The 27,251-nt window shown below is 49.9% G+C and overlaps 1 protein-coding gene across 1 annotated transcript in view; it reads right to left on the reverse strand.

Annotated features, from left to right (window-relative positions):
* LOC106749600 (Down syndrome cell adhesion molecule-like protein Dscam2) overlaps nt 1-27,251 on the reverse strand; it is a 100,241-nt gene that overhangs the window by 35,717 nt on the left and 37,273 nt on the right. Inside the window, exon 2 of the mRNA XM_014629248.1 lies at nt 3,998-4,348. Coding sequence (XP_014484734.1) covers nt 3,998-4,348 — 351 coding nt within the window. The remainder of the gene's footprint in view (nt 1-3,997; nt 4,349-27,251) is intronic.

The raw sequence follows: 27,251 nt of genomic DNA on the forward strand, positions 1-27,251 counted from the left end.
CCCCCCCCCTCCCCATAATCTCATTCGATTCGTTTCCTCCGTTACCTCTTAACAGAAAATCGATACTCCACGAAAACGATACCACCGCAAGCAACATCATCCTCTCGAAGGCAAAGGCTCTCACCAAAGTTCTCAGCGGTCGCGCGTAATCCCTGCTCGACGAGATCGGCTCGATCGCAAATTAATCTCCCCCAACTATCCATTTATTCACTTTTTTTGAAGTCGTACCATATCGCGTCTCATACGTCGCATGCTTGAAACCAAACGAAGAGAGAAAGAGAGAGAGAGAGGGAAAATAGTAGATGAAGCAAAGGAAATTACAAGTCGCCATTAGTCGAGCCGACGTCTCACGGTGCAGTTTGCACTCGGTGGATGCAACAACGGCAAACAACGCACGGTTCCGCGTGTCTGCGTGTCTTTTAATTGCCGGCGTAATGAAAAAGCGATCGCAGTTACTCCGAGTCTCGTTTTCAATTACATCGCCGTCTTGCCGCACTGAGAGCTACGCGAGGCTGCCGTCGCATCGTCGTCTCGCCTCGCCGCTCCTCGCCTCGCATACACGGATATACACGTACACGACGACACTGTGCATACACAGGGGGTGTCGTGCACGTCGTTACGCCGCTGTGACCGGGTGAATCTCGACGTCGGCGTCGGGGATGCGCCGAGGCGTGAGACGACGCGAGCGTAACGAACGCTTCGGCGTCGTTGTCGTCGTCGTCGTTGTTGTCGTCGTCGTCGTCGTCGTCGTCGTCCTCAGCGCGTCTGCCACCTCGCTTTTTTCCTTTCTCTCTCTCTCTCTCTCTCTCTCTCTCCTTCTTTCCGTTCTTCCTCCTCATCCTCTTCTTCCGTCGCTTCTTTCTCCTTTTTACGCCCGCCGTCGTCCTCTCGCGTTCGAGAGGCACCGTGCACTTTCGGAGATTTTATTTACGTGGAAATTCCAAGGGCGACGCGACGGCCAGCTGCCACCGACGGTGTAGTCTGACAGGCCGCCACCGACGACGACGACGACGACGAAGTGGCGACGTCGCGCCGCGTAAACCATCCCCTAGTCTTCCCGGCGCTGAATTTCTTCACGCCTCTATCGAACCCCCGCGAGGACTTTGTCTCGAGGTTTTCTCTTTTCAACTCGCCGATTCGCCGTTTCTTTCGCCGGCTTCCTTCCGGCTGCCTCTCGCCTCGCCGCCGTCGTTCCGTTCTCTCGCGTCTCGCGAGAAAATTCGCGTCGGATCGCGGCACAACGATACTCGGCGGGAAGATTTTCCGCGCGCCCGGGACACCGTGGAAATAGCTTCAGGGATCGATAGCGTATCTCGCGATATGCGAGTAACGAAATTTACAACTCCGCGCGGCGAGCGTTTACGCGTCTCCTCTTTCTCTCGGAGCGCCGATTTTCTCGCAACGTTTATTATTCGGGTGTTACGACAGTGCCTTTTCCGCGGAATTCCCGGAGGCCCCCCTTCCGCGCAACGAGCGGACTTTTCCCCGCTCGAGATTACCGCGGCCGCGACTTTTAGCGCGAAATCGCCCGCGAAAAGCACATCCGCTCCATCGAGGCCGCACGGGATGGACATTTTTTTGTGTTCGTTAAACCGAAAGCAGGAAGTAAAGTTTTAATTAACGGTCACACGTCCGGGCCAGAGCTTTATGGCCGCGAGCGGGTGAAGGGGGCGCGGGGGGAGGGATAGCGGTAGGTGGAAATACCGAAAGCGCCGGGTCGACCTCGCAGCTGCCACGGATTTGCATTCAGATTGCGTTTTTTTTAAAGAGGTAATTACACCGGGCTCTGCGCGCGACCGGAAGGGTACCTGCGCGCACCTCATCTGCATCGCTCGGCGTTCTCTCCGGCCGAGCTTCGTTCCGATCTAACGCCCGTTTCACGCGAGCTCTCGCGAGCCGGCGCTTCGATCGCGTGTGAAAATCGCCACTGGCGGGGATGTTTTTCCCGCGAGGAACACCGGGCTAACGAAATGACTCGAGAGACGGAGGGAGGAAGGAAAACAGCTGTGGAAAATATCACATTCGATCTCGTCGAAAGAGGCTGCGCGGTAATTGTCTGCCGGAGAGAGATTCCGGTAATCCCCGAGACGGCGACGCGCGCGGTTTCGCGGAAAAGGGAGGAACGCGGAAATGCAGCCGCGACCCCCGGCTGGCAATTCGGGGGCTGCGTTTCCTCGCGAATTTTCCCGGCGACTTTCGCGGGAAACGATGCGAAAGGAAGCGCGACAACGAGCGTATTTACCATCTGTCTGATAAGAGAACGACCGACATAACTTCTAAGCTTCTTATTATAAAAGAAATCAAGGAAATTACGTGTGTGTAATATTCAATAACTTAGACAGTATTATAACACTTTTATATCGACAAGTTATCCAATTACCGTCGTCCTCAATTATTACCTGACATACTCTGTACCAACGTTGCAACATACTATCGAGGTGAAGATCAACATGTCGAGCTAATCGAGATAGTCGTTTCACCGTGCATACTTTAATCCACACAATTCTTCATTAATCTTCAGACACTTTCAATAAGACTTGCATCAACGTTACGTTCAGTCTGATGCTTTCGCGTTATTTTCTTCTTTCGACTGTCAGCAAAGACGACTTCAACTTGCTCGTTCAATAAAAGTTCTCGATGTGTCGGTTTTCAAACCGGAAGTTCGCCCGGTCACGCTCTTATTAGACAGACTGCGATTCGTCGGCGGCACTCACCGGAAATCCACCTCGCTCCATCCCCGGCGAGTGAATTTATATCGAGACGCACCGCTTATTATTTCTCAGACGAGGGTGAACGGAGGTCACACGCGGTATATTGCGGCGCTCTTCTGATGCGTGAAGCCACTGTAACGGTCTGCGGTCCTGGACGGCCCGGCGTCTGTATGCGGTAGGAACGCTCGTGGTCCGATTGCGGCGCGCGTGAAACCGGCCTACCCGCGATTCGGCGTTTTATCGCGCGCGGGAGCGCCCGTCGCAATTACTGTTGACTCGCGCCAAATATCCGCGGCATTCGCGTAATCCGCTTAATAGACTTTTCCAATGGCCCGTGGCGGTCCGCGTGCGATACTCTAATATGACGGCCGTGCCGATTACGCTTTCGCCGCTCCTTAATTAAAGGATACCTCGGTAAATAAAGGATGTAATTGCAGCGGGGGCTTTCGCGCTCTCGCGCGCCGGTAACAAAGTTGCAGCCAAACAACGTTATCTCGCGAACGACCTCGCCCCGGTAAAACGGCCGATGACGGGGCTCGCGCAACAAATAAGCGACTCGGCGAGGGCGAAACGACCTGCGACGCGCGTTCCGCTCGGCTATCAATTTCTAGTCTTCGTTCTATGACAGTATTTGGGTTATACATTTCACATATGATCGGTCATTCTCTCGCTGCAGTCTAAGTGCAACTACTGGGTCGGAAGTTCAGTTCTCGAGTTCAATTTTGTATATTTAATTAACTGCAAATTTCACTTTGTAAATTTAATTTATTGATACTTATTAGCGCTAATCGATTCTAGATTTTATTTCTTGCATTTGCATTAGAAACGGATTATTTATCACACAGATAGTCGTCGTCCTTGTTTACGACATTGTCAACGTTTTGACAGAATCGTATGTCTTCATTATAAAGAGAAAAAATATCTAAAAGATGAAAAATATTTATTCGGTGAGGGGAAGGTATTAATAATATATATATATATTTCTTTCTTATATTAATATAAATGATTTTATACTGAGAAAAAATTTTTCTAAAATAAGAAAATATACATTTTCTCAAATTTGTAACTTATCATAAAAGTAATCGATGGTTTCATCTAAATTAAAAAAATTTAGAGATTTAAATAAATGTGTTATTGTACATATAAATGTGTAGCAACTACAAATAAATATTTTATTTTTTAGATATCTTTACCTCAGAATAAAAGACGGCCGTTTCATCATTAATCTTCGTGAAAACACGTGGAAACAGATGTTTCTTTCGCGCATCGACGCGAGTTTCGCTCACCTGCTCTGACCTGCACGTCGCGGCTGAGCACCCTGCCGACGGAGTTGCTGGCGACGCACCTGTACGCGGCGCTATGTACGTCCTGCCGATAGGCCGCGGCCGGAAACGGCAAAAGCACCAGGGTGCCGTTTCTGAGTACTCTCCGCACGCCCGACACATCGTTCACCGGATGCCCGTCAGCGGTGGACCAGTCGATATTGGGCGGTGGACTTCCGGAGGCCGTGCAGTCCAACCAGGCGCCGCTAGAATTCGAGAATTCGATCCTCGACGGCGGCTCCAGCACGAAGCCGGGGCCGCGTAAGTGTGCGTCGAAGCCGTGCCCGCCCGCGGACGTTACTACAGCAGCTGCACCTGCACAGGTAAACGCGTCCTTTCGTAAAGTAACGAGGTTCAAGAAGTCACGACTTATATATAGAATAGCAAACGATTCTCCAATCTCGTAATACATTGACCCGTGGAGTCACACTCAGAGTCACACGGTGTATCTCGGGTGAGATAAATCCCACTACTCACAAATTACATATAAATATGATTTAATTTCTAACGTAACGTGTAATACGATTTAATTTACAACGTTACGTAATATGGGGATTTGATTTAATTATATTACATATTTCGCAATAATATTACACTTTTATTATTCTATCATACGACACGGTAATGTCAGCCAAGTGTGCGCGCGAAGCGAATTACATATTTCAACGCTCAAATACATTACATTGCGAAAAGATCGAATCCACGTGTGTCGGAAAAAATATTTCACGAAGAAAGGGGAAGAATATACCTCGTTACATCGCTGATGTAAAAATGATTCGTACACCGTGTACTTTGGAAGCAGCGCAAGATTGTCTAACTCGGGGATCGAAAACCGCTGATACGTATCGCAACGTCTGAAATTGCCTCGGCGTTAACCAACGGATCTGACGTTAACCAACGGGAATTTAATACAAAATAATAGCCGTGCGCACGTAGATACACGAGCGCTCGTAACGCGACACACGTCGCGCAAGAACGCGTCTCTTACGACGGCACCGTCACCACCGGCACGGCACCGGCAGGGTTGTTAGACGGCGCACGGAAGCGACGATATCGCGCGCGTTGACGTCCAGTCGTATCAGCCGGAAAACAGTTTGACAAGTTCCAAAGTGGATTAATCAACGTGCACGGCGTGCCGATCGAACGTGGTGGCGACGTTGCCAGCGATGCAACTAATACGTCGGCCAAGTTATTGTCCTCCGTGTACGAACGAGCGAGCTTGCGAGAGCCTCGCGCGGGGTGGGGGACACCCCACTTGGGCGTAATGCTTTGATCGAGGGCGTGAAAGCACGAGTCAGCAACTACTTGGCTCTTGTATCGTTAGCGGGCGCTCGCCGGTTAATAACTCCGCCCGGCTGCGTCCCGGCCGTGTCAATGTTATGGCGAAATTTGCGAGCCGTGGGAGCCACGATAAATTTCGCCCGCCTACCGATTAGCCTACTTATACCTCGTGCCCGGGCGCTTAAACTTCGGCCGGCGTCGACTTGACTCTCAACTGCTGTTGCGCCGCGATTCGAGTTACGCGATACCCACGACGACATAACGCTTTTAATAATCGCGACGTTATGAATCGCGCTTTTGTGAACTCGAACAGTCTCTCTCTCTCTCTCTCTCTCTCTCTTTCTTTCTCTCTCTCTTTCCGCCGGCAGCCTTTTAATTCGCGTAATCGATATCCGCTGTAGGTTAGTGAAAAAATGGGGAGCAGAGAAAACTGCTAAGAGTTAGCCGGACGCTTTATCGATGATTGATCTGTTATTCAAGTCGGCGTGTGACTCCGTCTTCCCGGGAGATTGATTAAAATTTCGCGAGTCGACTCACACGTATACTCTCGTCCTCTCCCTCTCTCTCGCCCCTTTAAGCCAACACCTGCGATTTACACGGGGAACCGGGAAACGTCAAGACAAACAGCTAATTGCGCTGATTTACGGCGCCGGAGAAATTGCAGACGGGCGGGTAAGCGAAATGGCATCACCCCCGATATCGCGTATCTCACGGGCTCGCGTTGCTCACAAGCGGGGCGACGGCTCGGTAAAACGCGAAACTCATAACGACATTCGCGGGGCACCCGGAGCGTAACTCGTTTATAACGACGTTCGAGAGGGAAACGCGCGCCCCGGCCGAATTTCGTAATGTCGTCGCGCGTGTTGCATGCGCACGGCATACAAAATACAAAGTATGCAAATCTCTCTCTCCTGTATGCACGTGCGCGAGCGAACGAGAGAGAGAGAGAGGGGGAGAGAGAATAAGGAAGAGAGACAGAGGGGGAGAGAATAGGGCGAAGAGAGGAGAGCAAGAGGGGAAGAGAATTGAAATCGTAGTGTCCGGCAATTACGCTCGCCGTCACGCCGGCCCGCTTCTGGAATTGTGTCTCTCGCCGCGCTACTTAATTACTAATTCCGCGCAAGTATTCCGCCCGGAGCTTCCAAGCGGAATCCTGAGTGCCGTAGGTCTACGTCCCGGCGTCGGGACGATTTTCGAAGGCGACGCGTCGACGGATTTAATTGGCGGTGAGTTAATTACGCGTTGCGCGCGTACGTCGTTAACCAGATGGATAAGGCGAGCGTTTTTCGGAATTTCAGAGAAACGTGCGTCGAAGGAACATGTCAATCTACGTGGGGTAGCGAACGAACACGCACATATCGTGTTCCTCCCGTTACATCGGTACAAAAGCAGACAACCTCGTGGGAAAATCTCCGGCGAGAAGAGATAAAATGCCTGGACAGCATCCTTAAAGAGGTTCGAGCGTTTGACCAAATATAAGATAAACCTGTGATATATACGTGATACAAAAGTTAATAAAACAGAAATTTCCATAATCTTTATTGTATCCGAAATACTTAATTATAAAATTATGTATACAAGCATATAGAAGTCTCATAATACAATAAATTTCTCCGAGATTTGACATATTTATATATAAAATAGGAGTTGAGAAAAGTCGTATATTAAAGTCATAGTATTAAAGACTAATATGTAGATATTGTAGACAAATTTTAGAATTACTGACCATTTCGTTTTGAAAATACATTGAAAAATGTATATAATTTATAATAATATTCGAGATATATGTACATATTTAAAGACTTGTGTACCTCTTTCTATTATCTATGTATCTTTATTAGATTAATTGATGCATAAATATAGCACTAATAAACAAAAATAATGTTTTCTATTTGTAATATATATATATATGTATATATATATTTACTTCGGTTTCGTTTCAAACTAACATTTATTATTTGGGTAGTAAAATAAACGTGCAGGAATGTAATTGATGCATTCGATATGTACAATCTGCAAAATTTCACTATCAGGTAAATATTCACGCTGACTACCAGCTAGAGATGTCACTTTGAAATTTTTCATGATTTTCGCTACTGCTGTAAGCAGTGCTCCAATTCATTTTCACGTGTACTTTCACTGTGTAAAGGCATTTATAATTCTGTGCAACATATAAATATAAACCAAATAATGTAAACTTTCAAAACGAAAATCAGTATTCTGTCAGTCATATTTAAATATATCATCCTTTTAAGTATGAATATATGAATATATGTATATATAATATAATATAATATAATATTCAATACAATGTAATGTAATATTTGCAATATAATGTAATATATAATATAATATTCAACATAGAATAATATACGCATTTGAATATACATGTATATTTTATGTCGAATGTTGAAATATTCACATTTAAAGGTCAAAACAAGAAGAACGTCCGGAGTTGCTTGTCCAAGTATCGGTACTTTAACCTTTCTTCTCGCTCGGGTGTCGGCCGATCCGTCGATTTTACGTGCGTTGCTTCGCACGGCAGATTCGCGCCGCGAGACACCACGAATCTCAGTGCGCGCGGCTTCGGGGAGCCGCCGCCGAGGCGGATCGTAGTCGCGTCAACATCCCGCCTTTATGACGCGTCTCCTCGAGGAGATTTACCTATCGACGTGGAAAATCGAGGAGCCGAAGAAGGCCGTGCCGAGTGAGCGCCGGCAAGATTGAACACGCCGGTCGATGCTCAAGTTGACTGGCCGTCACGACGGCGTGCGTTAAAGCAGACAGAGACGGACGGATGGAGCTGAGTTGCGAGTAGGAGGCAGTCGGGAATACGAGAACGAGGGAGCGAGATGAGAGGGAGAGCGTGAGAAGGAGAGCGAGACGGCAGGGAGGGTGAGGGAGGGTGCAGTCGGCGGGTAATAGCTCCCTATTACCATAACGCTTGGCTAAGCCGGCTAATGGGTTCCGCTTATGCCGACCGGCAAATTATTATTAATCACATTGCGTTTATTACCGATTACCGTTTATACGGCGCGGTGACATTTGCACTTCGTGCGCGCGTTCCCAGTCGCAGTCGCAGCTGGGCTGTCAATGTCGAGCGTGTACCTGTCGTATTTATCCGGCGCGTGCACGGGCTCTCTTTTAGCTCGGGACGGTTCATCGGTGCGTCCGAGTTAGACGAATGCTCAACCGTGTGCACGGGACTTCTCGAACTTTGCTCGCCGGGCGACTCTCTCAGCGCGCGATAGTGCCGAAGCAGGTATCACGCGCGACATCGCCGCAGCGGTGGCCGCCCTTTTCCAATTCAACGACGTTATTTACGAGATCTTTTCACTTTGAATCCTAAATGAGAAAAAGGAAATAATCGGCGGGTCCGAGAACGCGCGTTATACATTTCCGATTGTCCCTTTTAACTCGATTGCCGATTGCGAGAAAGCGACTTCCCTGCTTTTCAGCCGCGTTTCAGCGCTCCATATGTAATTAATTATACATATATGTGCGCTATTGCAGATTATTGCGACCTAATTATCGCGAAAGCAGCCGCGCCAGTGAATGCGCGTTTATCGCTGTGATTATATAAATTAATGTAATTAAATCTTCTCGAACGTAAAGACATAATCGCGCCGAGTTTTAATCATCGTGTAATTACGAATGGAAAGCGGTTACTTGGATTTATTCGCCGAATGATTATTCACCGGTGGATTTCCCGGTTGGTTTCGGGCTCATACGCCGTTCTCAGATTAACGAGCCGTAACACAGAGCGCGCACAGAGATTTTCGGTCGAAAAACACTTCGAAGGAAGCGCTCGGCGCGGGAAATCTCTCAGCCTCTGTATTTCTCGCTCGCTCGCTCGCTAACTCGCTCAATCTCTCTTCCTCTCTCCCTCTCTCTCTAGCTGTTGCCTCTCCTTCGGGATCCACTCGTGGTCGTGGGTCAGCTTCCGAAATCCGAACTCGAGCAGGGATTTCTATCATCGTCGGGCTCTCCGCTCTCGCCACGAAGCATTCGGGGAATCGGCGGCGGATTCGGTAAAAGGAGCTCGCACTACGAACCGGGAATCAATAGGCGGAACAAACTGTGTAGGTGGGTAGAGGTCTCCGGTAAGATTGAATTTGCAGACTCTACTTCCTCCCTCTCTCTCTCTCTCTCTCTCTCTCTCCGTCTCTTTCTCTCTCGTCCTCCTCGCTACGACGAATCCCGGAGAAAAGGTGGAGGGCAACGCCGTGCTTGATAAGAGTCCACAGTCGTCTACCGACGGTGGTTTCTCTCACGAACCTCCGTGTCTCCCTCCTTCTCCCCTTCCTCTACTTTCCGCTCTCTCTCTATCCCTCTATCTGTCTTTCGAGAGTTGTTCTCAATGTTTGCTCTGCCTATCAAGACGGCAATTATTTGATCCGGCCGGTGGAACGTATCCTTCGAATCTCCTTCCCCCTTGCTTTCCCCGGTACTTTTCCTTCCGTTCACTAGTGTTCCACGATCAGTCGTCAGAATTTTATCACGTGGATTCCCCCGTTAGTCCTCTTTAATCCTTCTCCGTCGCGGAAATCATCGCGCGCTGTCAATTACGCATGTATGGTGTCGTCCGTAAATACTGACTCAAGCGATTCAAGTGTCTCGTAGTACGCGATTCATCGGCATCGCCACGTTTTATTCGCACGTGATACGCGTATTGATTGAGTCGCGTCCATCAAAGACGCCTCATGACGTCGGCAATCGCGAGGAATACACGTAGCCGATCTCGATAAAATTTCCACCCTCGTAATCCCTACCGTTTGTTACCGTCGGCGAAGTATTCGGCGCGTTTCAGGAAACGAAACGTCGTATTAGCCTGAAAAATCGCTCGGAGCGCCGGACTCCTCCATTACCTTCCATAGACGTGCGCGCGGGAGTAACGGACTAAAGACGACGTCGATGGTCGCGGAAAGTCGGGAAGCGTCGATAGCATCGACGGTGGTTCCGTACGAACGAACGGAAGGGAAGGCCGGGGAGGGCTGGTGGTGGTAGCTGGTGGTAGTTGGTGGTGGTGGTGGTACGTGCGCAACGGACGAACGAGCCGTTTTACGAGCCAATGCGACACTTGTCCCCCATGTACGCAGCCGAGACGGCAACAAGTTGAGAAAGTTGTTTAGACGCCCCCGGAACGAGACGGAGATCGCTCCCTGAAAAACTACGGTTGCGCAGGGACACGGGCAATTTTCCAGCTCGCGCGGAAACTTTCCGCGGCCGGCAACAAGTTGGGGAAAGTTTCGCCGCGCCGGTGGTACCCGGGGGAACGTTTCCGCGGGCCGTTTCAAAAACTGTCGAACGACTAATCTCATGGCTTCCAGCTCCGGGAGAACGCGATACGAAAGTTCGCGCTCGGTCCGCCAGCGTTCGCCGTGGAAAGTTCGGGATTGCACGCGGGTAAGCGGGTTAGATCGAGCGCTGGATGAGAGAGCTCGGACATCTTCCTCGGCCGGGGGTTCGTCTCTTCCCGAGAATAATTTATATCTCCTTTTGTACGACGTGACGCTTTCGCTCGTCTTTATTTCAGCCAAAGGAGAGAGAGAGAGAGAGAGAAAGAGAAAGAATCTATCCGGTTGCTCGTGCACGAACGCGCGGGGGACCTGTATTTATAGTGCACGCTTCCGCTGTATACGTGATCTGTACATCCTGCGTGGACGTTTCTCCATTTTTCTGTGTCTCGTGCTTCTTTGCAAGCATACAGTCCCCTTTGTTTCATGTTACATGATGGTGTCCATCCATAAACTCCTTCCCCATCTTCTCCCCTCCCACTCTGTCTCCTTCTCTCCTTCTCTATCATCTATCCCGATGCATTCCCTTTATATTCGCACATCGCAGGATCGCTTCCGTATTTCACTCTCGTAGATTTTCACTCTGCGCGCCCGTCTTTTTCACCATTTCCCGCGACGTTACCTCGATTCCAACTTTCGCGCGCGCGGATATCCGCGCGAACATTCTCCGATGACGTGTTTTTCATTTCTTTGTCGGGTCTTCTCATTAATTTTTAAGTTTTCCACGCTCGCGATATTTCATCGGGACGGCATTTCCAGCCTTCCCTCCCGCCGCGACAGCTCGCAACATCGCCGCCTCTAAATTGCTCACAGCACACCTCCTTTCACGCTGCTCGATGCCTGCGAACGAAACGTGAATTTATAACACCCCGTCAACTGCGAGACAGTTTCGTTTCCGAGGCTCCTCCGTCAGTTGCACTTTTGCCGGAAGAATGGGCCCGGAAGGGCGCGAGACGCCGTTCGCATCACCCCCGTCGCGGAAGAGGGGGACGGCAGCTCCTCGGGGATGGTGTCGACTTCGCGAAGGCGTTGGTCCTTTCAATTTCCCGAATAGAGGACGGCGACGAGGAGGACGGGTGGAGTGATTGTTGGAAATATGAGAGAAACTTTCAACCTCTCGCGCGAGCAAGCAAGCAAGCGACTCCGCCCCTCTCACAGTTAAGGCAAGCTCGCTTTTTCCACCTCACCCCTCTTCTCTCCTCTTCCTCCACTACCCCGGCTGCTCCTCTTCACCCCTTGTCTTCCGGCACGCTCGCATGCAGTCTTCGCGAGTGCTTCGCAGCGTAACCTCTTCGCCATTTTAAACCGTCCTGAAAGCCCCGCGCGCGCAGTCGAGTTTTCGGAACAAAAACGCGCTCTTCTTCCTCTCCCCTCTCTCTCTCTCTCTGTCTCTCTTTGTCTTCCTCTCTCGACTCCGCGCTCGGCTCGGTCTCGTTTCCTATTTTTCTCCCTCTTCATCCACCAAAATTCATTTCCCGGCGCTCTTTACCCGTGTCTCCTTCGCCCGCGTCGCGCCTCGACCGGGTGTATTCATCAGCGCGACTTTCTTAACTTCGCCGTGTCGAGGAGGTCACGAAGTTACCGCCGCGTGAACAAACTTCCCCGCGGTCCCGCTCGCGTCGGCGTCGGGGCTATATTTGTATTGGGGAGAAGGCAAATATAAATAACGATCTCGAGATGCGCGCGAGACATGCGGGCGAGAACTCATCTGGCGATAGAAATCCAGGTACAAACAGAATCGAAATCCTTGGATAGATGTTTAAGTGGACTCCCCTTGATAACGCGCCTGCGGGCTGCTGCCATTATTTATCCGTTAAATCTCGTAATATTCCGCCTTTACACTAATGTGCTTTTCGCAGCGACCTTTTCATTTCGCGCTTCAACCTCGCCCCCGTGAAATCTCGCTCAAAGCGAGATCGGGAGTTAGCAAATTGCAAATGGCACGCACTTTCAACGAGCGGTCCCGAGTAAATCCAGGATTCCGTCTGATCCTGGACGGCGAGAGGGTCGGAAGGAAGGGAAGAAAAAACGAAAAAGAAAGAAGCAGAGAGAGAAAGAGAGAGAGAGAGAGAAAGAGAGAGAGAAATACGCCGGGCACGTTTTACGTCCATGCGAGGCTCGCTCACGAGAGAAATCCGCTCGTCCTCTGTCCGCATATTTTTTCCTTCTTTTCCGGGCCGAGAGAGCGAGCGAGCGAGTCGGGGCCGTCCGATGTCGGCGGTAATGTCGCGGCGGTCGGGGGCGAACTGGCGAAGGGATGGGACCCGCGGCAGGTGCAAGGATATACGCCCGCCGGGAACAATGAGCGCAATCAATGCTGCACGGCGCCCCTTCGACGTCAATCAAACGGCCGGCGAGTACGCGCCACTAGCCCATTGGCCCCGATTGCCTTTTGTCGCCCTTCAGTGTCCGCTACAGCCACTAGTGGGAGAGCGTAGAGGGAGTAGAGAGGGCGGAGGGAAGCGGAGAGAAAGAGACAGATAGTGAGAGAGGTGGGAAGGGCGGCGGGAAGGTCCACGTAGCAGGAAGCACAGGGAGGGGGTGAAAGCACGGAAGCGGTGTACAGAGAGAGAGAGAGGGTGGCCGCCGCGAGAGAGAACGCAAAGAGAAGCGAGATGCATCGCGCCGCATGCCGAATGTGGCGAATTCCTGCCGAATACTCGCAGTTGCAACACGCTTGTTACAGGGGAGGGTGGCGCGGAGGGAGTCGTCCGTCGGTCGGTCGGTCTGTCGGTCGGTTGGTCGGTGCGCGACCTAATTTCGGGAGCTCACCCTCGCGCGCCTCGTCCACCCTCCACGTCCGTCCGTCCATCCACGTCGCGTGAGCGCTACCTCCGAAATTGCGCACACGCGTAAGCCGCGCACGTATCGCGCGCCGTATGCGCGCGAACTTCTCGAGATGCCCGCGCACGCCGGCGATCGATGATCCTGAGAACGACGAACGGGTGGATCGGAGATTGGCCGGTCGTATTAAAGCTGTTCAGATATGCAGCCGAAGCGCGGGATATTATTTAAACACGTTGCTATATATTCAATCGCGCTGGGAGAATTCAGTTTAAATCCGCTCAACGATGGATGTTGGGATATCGAGCGGTCCTTCTTGTCACTTTTAGAACGACAGTAGCGGATGATTCGAAGAAATTGATTGACGCGGAATTACATACACCCCTCTCTGCACCCCCCCCCCCCTCTCACTCTCTCTCCCTCCCGCGGAAAAATCGTGACTCGCCAATTCTCGGCTGGGAGAGCTCTTTCGAATCCGTTCGTTTAGTTTTTTAGTTAATTTCACCGCGCTTCGCGTCTGCTAATTTCGCGAAGACCCTGCCCATTCAGACTCGCAATTTTCACGGCAGTCTCTTTGGAAATGTTCCGCATCCGCGCGCCGAACGCGCGCCCAACAGTCGTAGTTCGACGTTGATACCCCGGCCGGACTGATTGACCGGGCAGACGCGCGCACGAACAGCGCGGATAGTACTCGCCGTGTCCTTTGACGCGTTTCCGCCCAGCGGAAGTGCTGCCAGACGTACGTCGCGCAGCGCCGCTCGCGGTTTAAAGCCGCGCGAATATTCGGCGTCCAACGGCAGCCGGTCGCATTACGCGCAGTGCAGCTGCCGCTTTAATAATCCGGCCTGACAATTGCGTCTAGCTTCATTTATGCAGCGGCCATGTAACATGTGGCGCTCGTAATCCAGGAAGTTGCTATGTTAATCAGCGGACTCGTGCGTTCGGAAAAGATCGGGTCGTTGGAAGAAAGACGAAAAAGGGTGAGGAGGAGGCGGGAGAAGGAGAAACGGAGAGAAATCGAGTGGGCGATCGCGGAGAAATGAAGAGCGCGCGTCCTCCCGGCGGGAATTTTTGACGGACCAATAAGCGAGTCGATACGGCGGAATTTTGCAATTCGAATGCAACGGATCCGTCGTTAGCACTATTGATAGATCTAATTCGCAAGCGAGAGCGCGATTATGCATCCGCACGTTTACGCGGATCGGCATGCATCGCCAGCGAAACACCGGCGCGCTGTTTAAAGCCGGGTGGGTCGTGTTTGCGCCGGGTAACACGAGCCGCGGTTGTGTTGCCGCGTTAATGGCGCGGTATAATAATTATACTTCGTTATTGATCATACTCGAGATTCCGTGTAATGATCGAAGAGGGTTTCCTGCCTCTGATTTAGAATCATCGCATCCGCGCGCGCGCACAGGGCGTCGGCTTACGCCTCGTTAGCGATGCATCATTATGCGGCGCGCCGAAGATACCCGCGGCTATTACGCGCCCGATGCAAAATCCGAAATCGTGCGTACGGATTTTTGCGCAATCGGGGCGATAATCCGCGCGGTGAAATCCCGCCGGCTAACGCGACGCGACCGACACGGGTCTCTACGCTTGTATTTCTCTTTAGATGCTCTCCTGCGCGACCGGGGCGCGCTGTTGTTACTAACGGCTTGCTGAAAAAGAAATTAGGTTAATGCGGTAAAATAAAAGTAGGAAACATCGTCTCGACACACGATACCTCTCTCTCTCTCTCTCTCTGCTGTGTGTGTGTGTGTGTATGTGTGTGACCTGCACTTGCATAAAAACATATCTCCGGATGTAACGGACGCCGCCCACGGGTATACGCACATATGCACACACGCGGTATGCAATCCAGATGTTATGTGTACCCTGACATTATGTGACTGCAGAGTTTTGTGCAATTTTTAATTCATATAATTTTATTATATGCAAGGTGGCCCAGTAATCGTGGTATAACCGGGAAAGGTGTAACTCCTCTCGAAAAATTAAATAAAAAATAAAAGTTTTTCATAGAATGCTTCGTCGACTTGAAAAGTTCGTCGAGTACGTGTGGACTTAATTGAAACGTCATTGAGCGGATTTCGATACGAATCACATCTCGCTTGTGTGTGTTGAGAAACAACATCAGTGTCGTACAAAATACATATTAATTCCCCATCAGTGCCGACACAATCCCAATACAACTACCGATACAAGAAGTATATCCGTATGTTTTCGATTAATATATCTTACCACTGTGATAATAAGATAGTTAAGGAACCAGATCATGACATATTACGATCATATCAAGTCAGTTACAAGAAAATTGCAACACTTCTTTTTCGACGTTTCGAAGTTTCGGAACGCGTTCAATAGAAAGATTCCAATAGAAAGATTTCTTTCTAATAATTCTCCAGAGATATAATCTCCTGCTAGACACGAGGTGCATTGCGAAACTCATCGAAATAAAAGTGCTACAACCTTTTTGTGACTGACCATACATTGTATACAAACAGTCGAGATCCGTGCAACGACGTCTAAGTGCACGCGTGCTCGGCTGACTTTTAAAATTGATTTTTCCTGTCGAAAATAAAGCCTCGTATGAAAAACTTTTATTCGACATTTTCGATTTAATTTTTCAAGGGGGAAAGTTAATCATATATCATCCCCTTTCCGGTTGTACTACGATTACTATAAACCACTCTGCATATATACTAACCCGTACATACACGTAATGTTGTAAAATCATAGGGGATCCTAAATAAGTTTCACACTGATTTGCGCCTAGGAGAATCTACCGCCATAACGCTGAGTAAATTTACGTCTTAATAACAATAATAAAGAAATGTCAAGGCTGGCACACGTGACACCTGGCGCAGTCGTAAATTTCTAGCGAAATGTCAATTCGAGGCTACGTTATCAGCGGCACATGTCAGCGCTCGATGGAATGTTCGCATTTTCGCCGACGAGATAACGGCGTGCGTTTACCTGCGTGAACTCTAATCTATCGGTCATCGCACATCTCCCTTTAAACGCGACCCGACGCGGAGTCTGTATCGAGTTGACGATGGATTCAGCCTTGGCGAAGTTTATCGCTTTCGACGGCTCGAGGAGGAACCCTCGTGCTCCTCGTCGCGAGATATTACAAGGGGGGGGGGGGGGGGGGNNGGGGGGGGGGGGGGGGAGGGACTCGGGCGGCCGCGTGCGCGCTTGAGCGAGCAAGCGCGGCGGACTTCCGCAGGACGGGAGACTTCTGCCTAGCAGAAGGTGGACTAGGACGGCAGGCAGGATACGAGAGGACACCGATGATTTCCCAGGGGGTCGCGTCTACCTCCTCATACTCCATCGTCAGCGTCGTCCTCTCTCCCGATACTATTTCTTCCCGTTTCCCTCGTCCTTATCCCCTCGAGCGTGTCTTATATCTTAGGCGACATACTCGTTATTCCCCCTTCCTCCTCTCCTTTCCCTCTCCCCCCCTTTTCTTCATCAAGGAGCGAGGCGGATCGCGCGAATTTCAATATCGCCGGCGCGCGGGGAGACAAGAGTCGAAGGCAACGCTCGCCAAGAAAACGGCAAGTTCCGCGTTCCGCAAGTGCCCAAGTTCCCGATTGCACATAATAAACAGACACGCGACATTCTGCCGAACGGTATTCAAATATTCGCACTGATATACGAGCTCGGTGGCGTCTCGGTGCCGTCGCAGAGGCGCGCGCGGTATTTTTACATCGGCCGATACGCGAAGTCCCATCTTAATATGCGAGATGTTTCCGGAGGAGGAAAAGGAGGAGGAGGACGACGACGAGGAGGAAGAGACACGCGCGCATGCGATCCCTTAACTCTCCCCCGGCTTCCTACCGAACGAACCGGGTAAACGGTTGTTGCGTGTCGCTCTTTTCCCTTTACCGCTCCGCTCACGTAGGCGGAATAAATTCGGGCGATTGCGAGCGGGGCCCGAGCGGGATATTTTATACGGCGCATAAAATTGCGGCCGATGTCGTCAATTTGTTTCTCGCCTAGCCACTTTCCCCCCTGCCGCGCCCCTCGATTCTCCACTCCCTCATTCTCTATCGAACGTTCGCGCGCGGCCACCGTTTAGCCTCGGGGAGTTTCGCGGCCTCACCGCATCATCTCGGACGAAGAGCTCTCTCTCTCTCTCTCTCTCCCACCTCCCTTGTGTGGCTGTCCTTTTTCGTTTTCTCACCGGGAAACCCACAGTGCACCTGCAACGAGGTCTTATCTCGAAGCTGCAGGCGCATCTTGGGTTACAACGTGCCTTGGGATATTCTCTCGGGGCCATCCCTTTCTCTCTCTCTCTCTCTCTTTCGCTGCCTCTTCTTCCTCCCCCTCTTCTGTTTGGGGATACGCAATACACTATGCAACGCCGCGCGTTTCGAGGAAAGTTCTAAGCAGGTTTTCGCCCCCGCTTGCATTTTGCACAGTATCTCGGATACTTCGCGTGTCGGGATGATTGTTCCGACAAAACGCGCGGGCGAATGTATGTGCATATAAGTATGTGTGCATACGTGCACATATGTATTTTGCCCCTCTGGTTTTACGAGCTATTCTTCTTGCTTATTCCCGATGCCGTTATAAGAAAGAACGACCGGTATCGCCGATACTCTTATGTGTAAGACGTAAAATAAGCTGTTGGAATATTTTACCGCGGGATGGAGCGAAAGGTGATCCTGTTTGCTCCTGCGAGTACGCCGCGACCTGCTCGACGCGAATATCGATCTCCCTTAAACATCTCTTTTTCATCAACGCATATTCTTCGTCCTTTTTTCTCCAATGTGAATTGTTCAACTGCAATCCTGGCTGCAGCGATTTTTCCTTATCCCCCTCTCTCTTTTTTTCCTTTTACAAGGGAAACTACTGAAATGCGCGGTCGAAACGAAATTTCGATTATTCATACACAACGAAATGAGAATTCCGATCACCATGCCGGTACTTCGTTAGTCCTCATCTCCGTACGACCCAACGGACGTTCAAACGAAGCCTTTAATTCTCATCGACGCGACTAAATTATTTATAACATTTGAACGGGCGCAATGCGCCTGCTCCCCCTCACCGCTACGGCGCGCCGTATTTTCGTCCCCCGGTCCTCGGTGCTCGTCTGTGCGCTAAAAATACGCTTTCGACCGGTGACGGGAGTTCGATACGAGAGACGTACTACCGTACGACCGACGGAGTGAATCTTAAGATGTAGGTCACTGTCTCCGAAACGCGCGGTATCAATTTCGCCCGGCTCGCGCCATTATTTTTGCACAACCTCGCGCGCCCGTCGTCGCCGACGAGATATATATTATACCGTGTCGCATAACGTATGCGCCAGTGCCAGGACTCTACGGAGGAGAGACAGCCCCGGGCCATTACCATGCGCAGTCCTGGCTCGCGAATTTTTCCGATACGCGGGAATCGTTTTATCTGGATATTTCAGTGGGGCGGCCCGTCGATACAGCTCGGCAGTCGCGCGCGCGCGAGAAAGAAAGACAGAGAGAGAGAGAGAGAGAGCTCTGCTTTACTCAGCTCGGCTCCGCTCCGCTCTTTGAGCTGCTTTCTACGTCATCATGTTCACGTGCTGGGGTCGTGTTCTCCAACGGGATGGACGGACGGGCGCTATCATCGAGCCGGGCGCTTCCTTCTACGCCATTGCATTCCCGGCTCGCCCGCCCGCGCAATCCCCTTTCGTCCGTTGCACCTGCATAGCCGCTTATCTCGAGACTCCAGGCGCACCTAACGTGAATCTATCTCTCTGTCCCTTTCTCTTTCTCCCCATCTCTCTCTCTCTCACTCTCTCCCGCTCATCTGCTCGCTCTCGCTCTCGCTGCTTCCGACTAAATCTCTCGGAGGGATGGAAATTCGCGAATCAATCGTCCGTGAGCTCGAGTTAGCGCTGGTAACGTTTGCGAACGCCCTTTGATGGTGATTTGATAAGGGCTCTCCGTTGAAAAGACGCAGAGTCGATAAATAATTCATTTTCCCCGGATACGATTCACCGAGTGTAAATAATTTCATACTTTGCCCCACTCGATAATAATAATTCAATACTCGCTCGGGGATGCGAGAGGCGAGAAAACCGGTATTTCGCGAGAAAAAAAATCGCCCCGTCGTGATTTTGCTTCGCGATCTCACGTGAAATTCCATCCGCGATTAAACCGGGGATTTACGTTATATACCGGACTGGCAATTTTCTACTTTTATATACGCACACTGGTGAATTCGAGCGTCGAAGGGAACAAGAGAGAGAGAGAGAGAAAGAGGAGATCGAGCGCGCCGAGAGAGATGCGATTGTATCTTCGTTCCATTCGTCCCGTATCACGCCGATGTTGCGGCAGATAGCGACTTTGCAAACAACCCTCCCCCATGCAAACACGTGCAACGGTTAGCCGCGTAGATGGCCCAGTGCGATAGTCCCGGTTTAACGACGTCGACCCTCGGTAATAAGGCGTTCGGGTAACTGCGCGAGGCCTCGCGCATCGCTCGATTATCAGCGCGGTTTATCACAGCGTCGCCTCAGCACTCTCTCCGCGCGACGAGCTCGTTCCCGGTCGCCGTTTCGCGCGACCTTTAACCCCGCGAACGTGTCCCTGAAGCCGTCCTCGGCGTTTCCCGGACGTTCCCGGGAGGGAAGACTGGCCGCGCGTGCGGCGTCCTATTTCGTTTTATTTTCCGGCCGCGCGGGCAATATATCGTTACGGTCGACGACACCGGTTATCCTGGAACGAAAGAAAAGGACGAAAGAACCCCGCGCGAGTCGACGGCAGGAAGGAGGAGAGGGATGCGTGAGCACAGCGGGAGCGAATCGCGCGACACGGTCAGTCGTATATTTCGGGGTTACGATTCAGACGAGACGGAAGGATGGACGGTCGGACACGGGGGATGAAAGTTGATACCCTCCAATTGAATTGACGCATGCACCGAAAGTGTGCGTCGGTGGAGATAGCCAGACACGGAAGTGACAGTCTCCGCTCGCGCGGGCCGCGTTATTTGTAACGTGAAACACGGGCCGACATTGCGAGAATGTTTCCCGTGAAAATATGTCGCGCGCCTGCATTTTTTTCGCGAGATACGAATTTTTTTGCGGCGGCAAAATATTATTTTTTTGCGAGGCGAGGGGTAGGGAAAAGAGAGAGAGGGAGAGAGAGAGAAATAGAGAGATAGATAGAAAAGTAGAAGGAGAGTAGGAGAGATATCGGTAGAATTCCGCTTTCCGCGTTCCCGACGCGGCCGAAATGCCGTCGAACGAAGAAACACTTTTACGGACGCGCGTATCGAGGATGGTTCGGCGTGTATTATTAATCCCGATGTGACGTGTTCCCCGCGTCGTGAATTACTAAACGTGCGATAAAAGCCGCCCGTACATTACCGCATGAATATTTCGTTAATCGCGCGCGACGGCAGCGCTCCTCTCGCGTTTTAAATAATTGTTACCGCACGCGTGGGAGACGCGCAGCACGGCCGCTATTTTCGTCCACCCACCGTCACACGCGCCACTCTCTCCCGCCGTCGACTGTCACACAACGCGGGAATACATTCGCCGATGTATCGGTGGGTGCGACCGCCGGAATTTCGGCGAACGGTTACGAGGCGCCATCGCGCACGGGCCGCGCTCCCGGGCTGGCGTTTCGTTCCGCCGTGAATTCCCGTGCCGGTTAAAACTCCGCCGTAGAAGGTGCATCAGGCTGGAATTCCTTCCTGCTTCTCTTATCCCGCACACGTATCTATCTCCATTTAGCAGCGGCGTGAAACATCGGAACAACAGTACTCCGCGACCGCGGTGCTACCGTGTAATTCCGCAGGACATTCGGATATTTATCATCGACGCGCCGGGCTCTCTACCGGGAACGAATTTACCTCGGCGTTTCCGCGTTTCTCTTATGCCAGGGTAACGAAAAGCAAGCAACCAACCGACCGAGCGACCCACCGACCAACCGACGGGGAAAGAAGGACGGCGTGCTCGAACTTCATCGGCGTAACGATAATGGGGCGAGACGACGCCGGAGGAAAACAATATGTAAATCGTTCGGTGCAGCCCAATCAAAGTCGGAATCCGCGCCGGCGAGCTACTGCCTAACGACGCAATCTAAATTCCGAAGGCTGCCTCGAAGTGCGCCCAAGGTATATATATATATCGCCGACCGGATAGAGAAAATCCGTCGTTCCCTCCTCGAGGATAGAAGGAGGTAGCGGCGGGGGTCGGCGAACGGGGTGAGTCGCTGCGAGGGGACGGGGATGATTTCCAGGAGGGTGTGAGAGTTGCATCGAGACGGACTGCCGTTCCGAGTCCGCTCGCGATTCCGCTAACTTCAACGACGATAATGTCTTTTTGGTCCCGCCGGTGCAGCGCGAGTTCCGTCGCGCCCGGCTCCCCCCCTTCCCGCGGCCGCTCGAATAAGAATCGGGTTTTATGGAAACCGCGGAACTCGCGCACCTGCTTGCGAGGGAGCGAAATACGGCTGGCGGACGGACGGGGCTGCGACTTCGAACGAGAATAATTCCGAAGCGCTCGGCAAATTACATGCGCCGGGGAAAGAAGGCGGCGACGATACCGGAAGTTGGAGAGTGTGTTACTGCTCCTCGCTCGGGTTATTTTCACAACGTAATAGATCCCCCGCCGAGAGGCAGCCGCGTCCCGAGGTCGGCGAGTCTCCGGGAGGACGATTCGCTGCTGCGGGCGGTGTGTCGCCGAAATAAATGAAGCGGCGAATTACTCGCATACCCCGTCGCCACGCCACCTCGAGGAAGAAATATCGATTTTGCCATTATGTCGTCGCTGCACGTCGCGTCTCGCGGTGTCCGCGGGGATCGCGCACAAGCGGACTTCATTTCAGAGCTATATTCGTCGGGATTAAGCCGCAGACGTACCGGAATGAATTTCACGGTGTCCCGAAGGAAGAAGTACATCTTTGCGCGCGCGAACGGATGTCTGGCGGGAGAAAAAGTGATGCGTCATTAGAGCTGAAAGGATTAATCCATCTCTAAGACACCCGCCGAAAAAAAGGGGAAGAGGGAAAAAAGAAACGCAAGAGAAAGGAGCGCTTCTCATCCTGCGCCGCGAATTACACCCCGTGAGGGGCGAGAACGAGGGAGTAAGAGCCGAGGGGCGGAGGGGTGAGCGAGGGTGGCGGAATCCATTCGGAATCCCTCATCTGGAAGTCGGCGATCATCAGCCACGTCAATTACGCCGCATGCAGATGTCTATCGGGCGGGCACGCTCGCACGCCCGCTTACATTTGCATGTCCATCGGGTTTTGCGCGACGCGCCGTCTTCCCCTTCGTGGGACGGCGCGCGCGGCAAAAAACGCGCGTTTTGAATCGCTGTACGTACACGAGGCTCCATGAATAATTCAGGGACGCGCGAGTTTGTCCGCATTCTGAGGACGCGGCCGCGCATACGTTACGAGCGCACACAGGACGCGCGAGAGAGGATCCGCGGGCCGCGCGCGAAACCGCCGTGTGCGTCGAGCTCGTAATAAAATGCACGACATGGATAAAGTGCGATAGCGAGCGCCGGACGCCGCGATATTTCCGCTCTCGTAGACGGTAGGCGTCGACTCTTTCCTACGCCTGCCGCACGAATCGCGAGAGATCCGCGAAATGCCGCCGATGTTTCGGCCAGATTGATCTACCTTTTGCAAATCGTCCGAAGGTTCCCTTGTCTTGAAATTTCTATTATCATTTTCAAACTTCGAGAAAGCCGTGTTTTCCCCATTTTTCCGCGGTTTCTTCGGTTTTCGCCACGAAAGTGCAAAAGTTCGTCTGGAAAAATTTACGTGTGTTTGGTTAGAACCACATTCGCTTTTTCCTGTAAAAAAACACGAGAAACTGAAAGAATCCGCGGAAAATTTCAGAGAAAAACGGTTTCTTCCGGAACTTTAAAACTATAATTTCTACGTTTCTCGAAGCTCCTGTGTATGTTAACTTACCGAAACAACCTGGTTTTATGACGTCACAAGTGAGAAAAAATTCATGCTCAGAATACTCAGCGTTCTTGCGGCATACTTTCAGGTACAAAGATATACCCAGGATAAGTGACATTCGATTCAGCACGATTTAAAATACCTGGGACACTTTTATTTTGCTCAAACAATCAATAAATGGCTGTAAAATTAATGTGACAAAAGCATGAGAAAAGATAGGTTAAAATGGGTGATTGCGTGTCATGTTAATTTTTTACGGTTATTTATTGATTGACCGAACAAAAAGGAAAGTATTCGGAAAGGAAAGTATTATACAAGTGTGCTGAATCAATCACAAATGTCATTTTGTGAGTATATTTTTTTCATTTGAACGTATACTGCAAGAATTCTCGTGCGTTTCCTCGCTTCTGACGTCAGACAAGACAACTGCAGCGAGAGACCAGGAAATTTAATGTACAAATTTCTAAATTTCTCAATTCTGGAAAATTGAACATTTATCATTTGCCCTGATAACGTGGTTAGAAGAAATTTGCGAAACGTGGAATTGGCCTGAGTTTGACTTCAAAGAGGCCAACAGTTATCTGTGTGTGTAGTAAATTCGAATTCAGCGTAGCTTTATCTGCGATCATAAGCAAGTTGTACCGCATAAATTGCGCAACTCGACGATCTCGTTGGTTGATTTTCGGGACACGCGTTCTTACGACGCATAATAGAGAGCACGAGTTTGCGTTGTAGACGCGCCGACCGCGTTATACACCGCGCATTCGATGATTGTCGCCGTTCAATCTTCGCGAAGTGAGAGGATAAGAAAGTGAAAGGGGCTGGCTGAAGTAGACGTAACACGGCGCGCGGCACCCGACGTTTCGTCTATAAATTCCGGTCTATTATCCCGGCCGGGTAGATCCCCGTCGATTTACGGTCGCCTGCGCGACCGTTTCCCTCCACCTCGCAAACACGAAAATAATATCTCCCACGGTAATCTCTTTGGGACGCGGAAAAATATGTATTTCATGTCCGCCATTCGCCTTACGATCGGTCTCAATCTCGCTCGGGCCGCTATTCCGGCGACCACGCATTTTTTTTAACCTTTTCTACTCGAATACAGGTTGTAGCAGAAATTACGAAACTGTAATTTTACGTTCGGAGTCAAGAGTTCGCGTTTCCTATTTTTCCTCAATCGCGGGAACTTCTTAAATATCTTCAACGGGCTTCGTATAATTACTCAACGAGATGAAAGTTTTCTCGCTAAAATATTAATACAAATTATATTCAATTTACTAAACAAACTTTCATATGTTACGGTAATTAACTTTATCTGGGTGATCATCGTAAAGAACATTCCATATAAATCCTGGAATTACGCTAAGATTAGATGGTAAATATAACAAACGTTACGATATTTTCACGAAATCATAATGTTACATAAGATTTATGAGATACGATTATATTTTATATTTAAAATCCAAAAAACACGTTAAAAGAAGAAAATGTTTAAATGGGTATATTCAGTATATACGTTTATAGATACGCATATAACAAAATAATCGGATTATGCATGTCCTCTTGGAAACAAGCATCCATTTGCTAACCTGGAATCCGTTTATCCATTTATATTCTCTAAAATGCAATCGGTGTATTATTATTGAGTAGCAGTCGATAGTCATCAGTGATCGTAGTTATAAGTATAGCATTGCAAATCAATAAAATTTCGCCGTAAAAACCTGTTAATAGCAACAATTGTTACCATTGGAGAAATCTAACTGCAGAGACAGCGAAAAAAAAGTATTATTTATTATTTTTTCTTTTATTATTTTAATCCTACTCTTTATGTGTTGTCAATGATTTTATTTGAAATATTTTTAATTAATGTTTAATTGATTTAATTTATATCGTATGTGAAAAACACGTTTATCCTGATGGGACACTCGAACTGGAAACCTCCAGCTCTTGAGTCTGCTACCATACGAACTGCGCCAAATATATTGTAATTTTGAAAATATTTTACAAATTTAATAGAAAAGGAAAGCAGGATCCGTTTAAACGATTAAACGTTTAATTATATCGGGATGATTTCCATCGTGTATGATCAAGGCGAAAATACGTTAAACGTTTATACAAAGGTGTATTAAAAAAACGAATCGAAGCAGGAGCCTGAAACTTCTCAGCTATTGTAAAGTGAGAGGCAAAGAAAGTGAAAGCCAGAGTCCGAAGTGGACATGGTCTTCCGGTCGAAACGATGTATAAATTCTGCTCGTAACGGCCGCGAGACCGCGAAATTGCGCCTCGAAGACGAACGCGCGAGCGCGCGACGGACACGACGTTCATGTATAATGCGCATTTTCTCTACGTCGTTATCGTACTTATCCGAGTTAACAGGCCGGAAAGAACAGATTTCATTATTCAGAGTCAAACTGTGGCTTTGGGACTTCGATCCGTAGTTCGAGCCCTTATCCGAGGAATTCATTCGAGAACGTCGGACGACGCGACGAAGAAGTATGAAAAATTCCCGACTTGACGAGCGCGTCTGGCTGGCGACTAAAAATCGGTGCGTAATGCAAATTACGCCGGGAGGCGGAAGAAAGCAGCCCCCGCGGCCCCGCGTTGTGCGGGGTGTCCGAGATTGTCGGTGAAGAAGAGAGAGGAGCTGCAGCGATGGGGATGAACGACGAAAAATTTAGCGGTAATCTCCAGGCTGGACGAAGCAATTCCCTCGGTAGCTCTTCCACGTTGTAGACGTTGCTCGCTTTATGTGCGCTCCTTTGACGCGTGTACCAGAGAGCCCCTGCCCTCTTTCTCCGCCAGCCTCGCTCCCATCCCTTCGCCGAGTCGCCCTTGTCTCGCCCGCACCCCCGAGGGTCCTCCACTCTGTCTTTTCATCTCGTACCTCATCTTTCTTCCGCACCGGACTGAGAGTCTGTGCCGTACAATCGCCGCGGAAAGTTTCCGTCTGGAGATTTCGACGGGGACGCGCCTTTTCTCCCGTTGCGAGCCCCGCACCGTCCGCCGCCCCCTCGTCGCCGGCCGACTACCGGCTTTCCTATCGCGCGCGAACCACCGAAAGATAGACTCGGAATGAGATCTTTCGGCCGGAATTTCTTTTCAGATCTCGCCGAGCGCGCTCGTAGCCGCCGGTGAGAACGAAGACGACGACCGTATCGGCCGCGCGGTAATTACGAACGCACTTCCATTCCCCCGCCGAAACGATATCGATCGCGTGGAACAGCGAGAGGAGCCCAGCCGCCTTGCTTGCGGCTAATGTTGGGAAAGATATGACTTTTTTCATATCTAGGTGAAATTAAATATAATTACAATTATCTATTTAGATAGCGATGAGACAATAAACTTATACTTTCCTTAGATACAGATATATTATAGACACGAGAAAGAGATTTTTACCCGGCTATAAATTTTTTATATTTCAGGTACGGAGTGAGATTAAGATCTTCCGAGATATATTTAATTAGAAATATAATAATATTATCTAGATAAGGAGAAGTAGCTTAATCTTTATTTTTCCTCATTTTCTTTATGTTTGTAATCAGGAATGAAGCAACGTACCATCATATTCAAGCTATTTAGAGACAAAAAGGGGTGTAGGAAAATATGGTTTTATTATATAGCTTGGCAATCAGACCATTTCCGCAGTTCCACTTCCTTTCTAATGAATCTTTGCTTTAATAATAAAGGTACTTTATATCCTTACGAAAATGAATATTCAATATGGTAAAAATCTTAATTTCCTCTGTACGAAATTTAAGTTATATATATTCGAATATTCACCGCAGACGATTTTTACTCAAATATTAATATGCTCATAATTTTTATCATAAGACTAATGGATTTTCTGTGAACAGAATAATCTAAGTTAAAAAAGACGTTTAATTTAATACATTGAAAATAAGATCTCTTCTATATGGAGTTAAAATTTCATATAGAGGTAATCGGATTTTC

This window comes from Dinoponera quadriceps, unplaced genomic scaffold, assembly GCF_001313825.1.
Source record: "Dinoponera quadriceps isolate SergipeBrazil2010 unplaced genomic scaffold, ASM131382v1 scaffold4009, whole genome shotgun sequence".
NCBI lineage: Eukaryota > Metazoa > Arthropoda > Insecta > Hymenoptera > Formicidae > Dinoponera > Dinoponera quadriceps.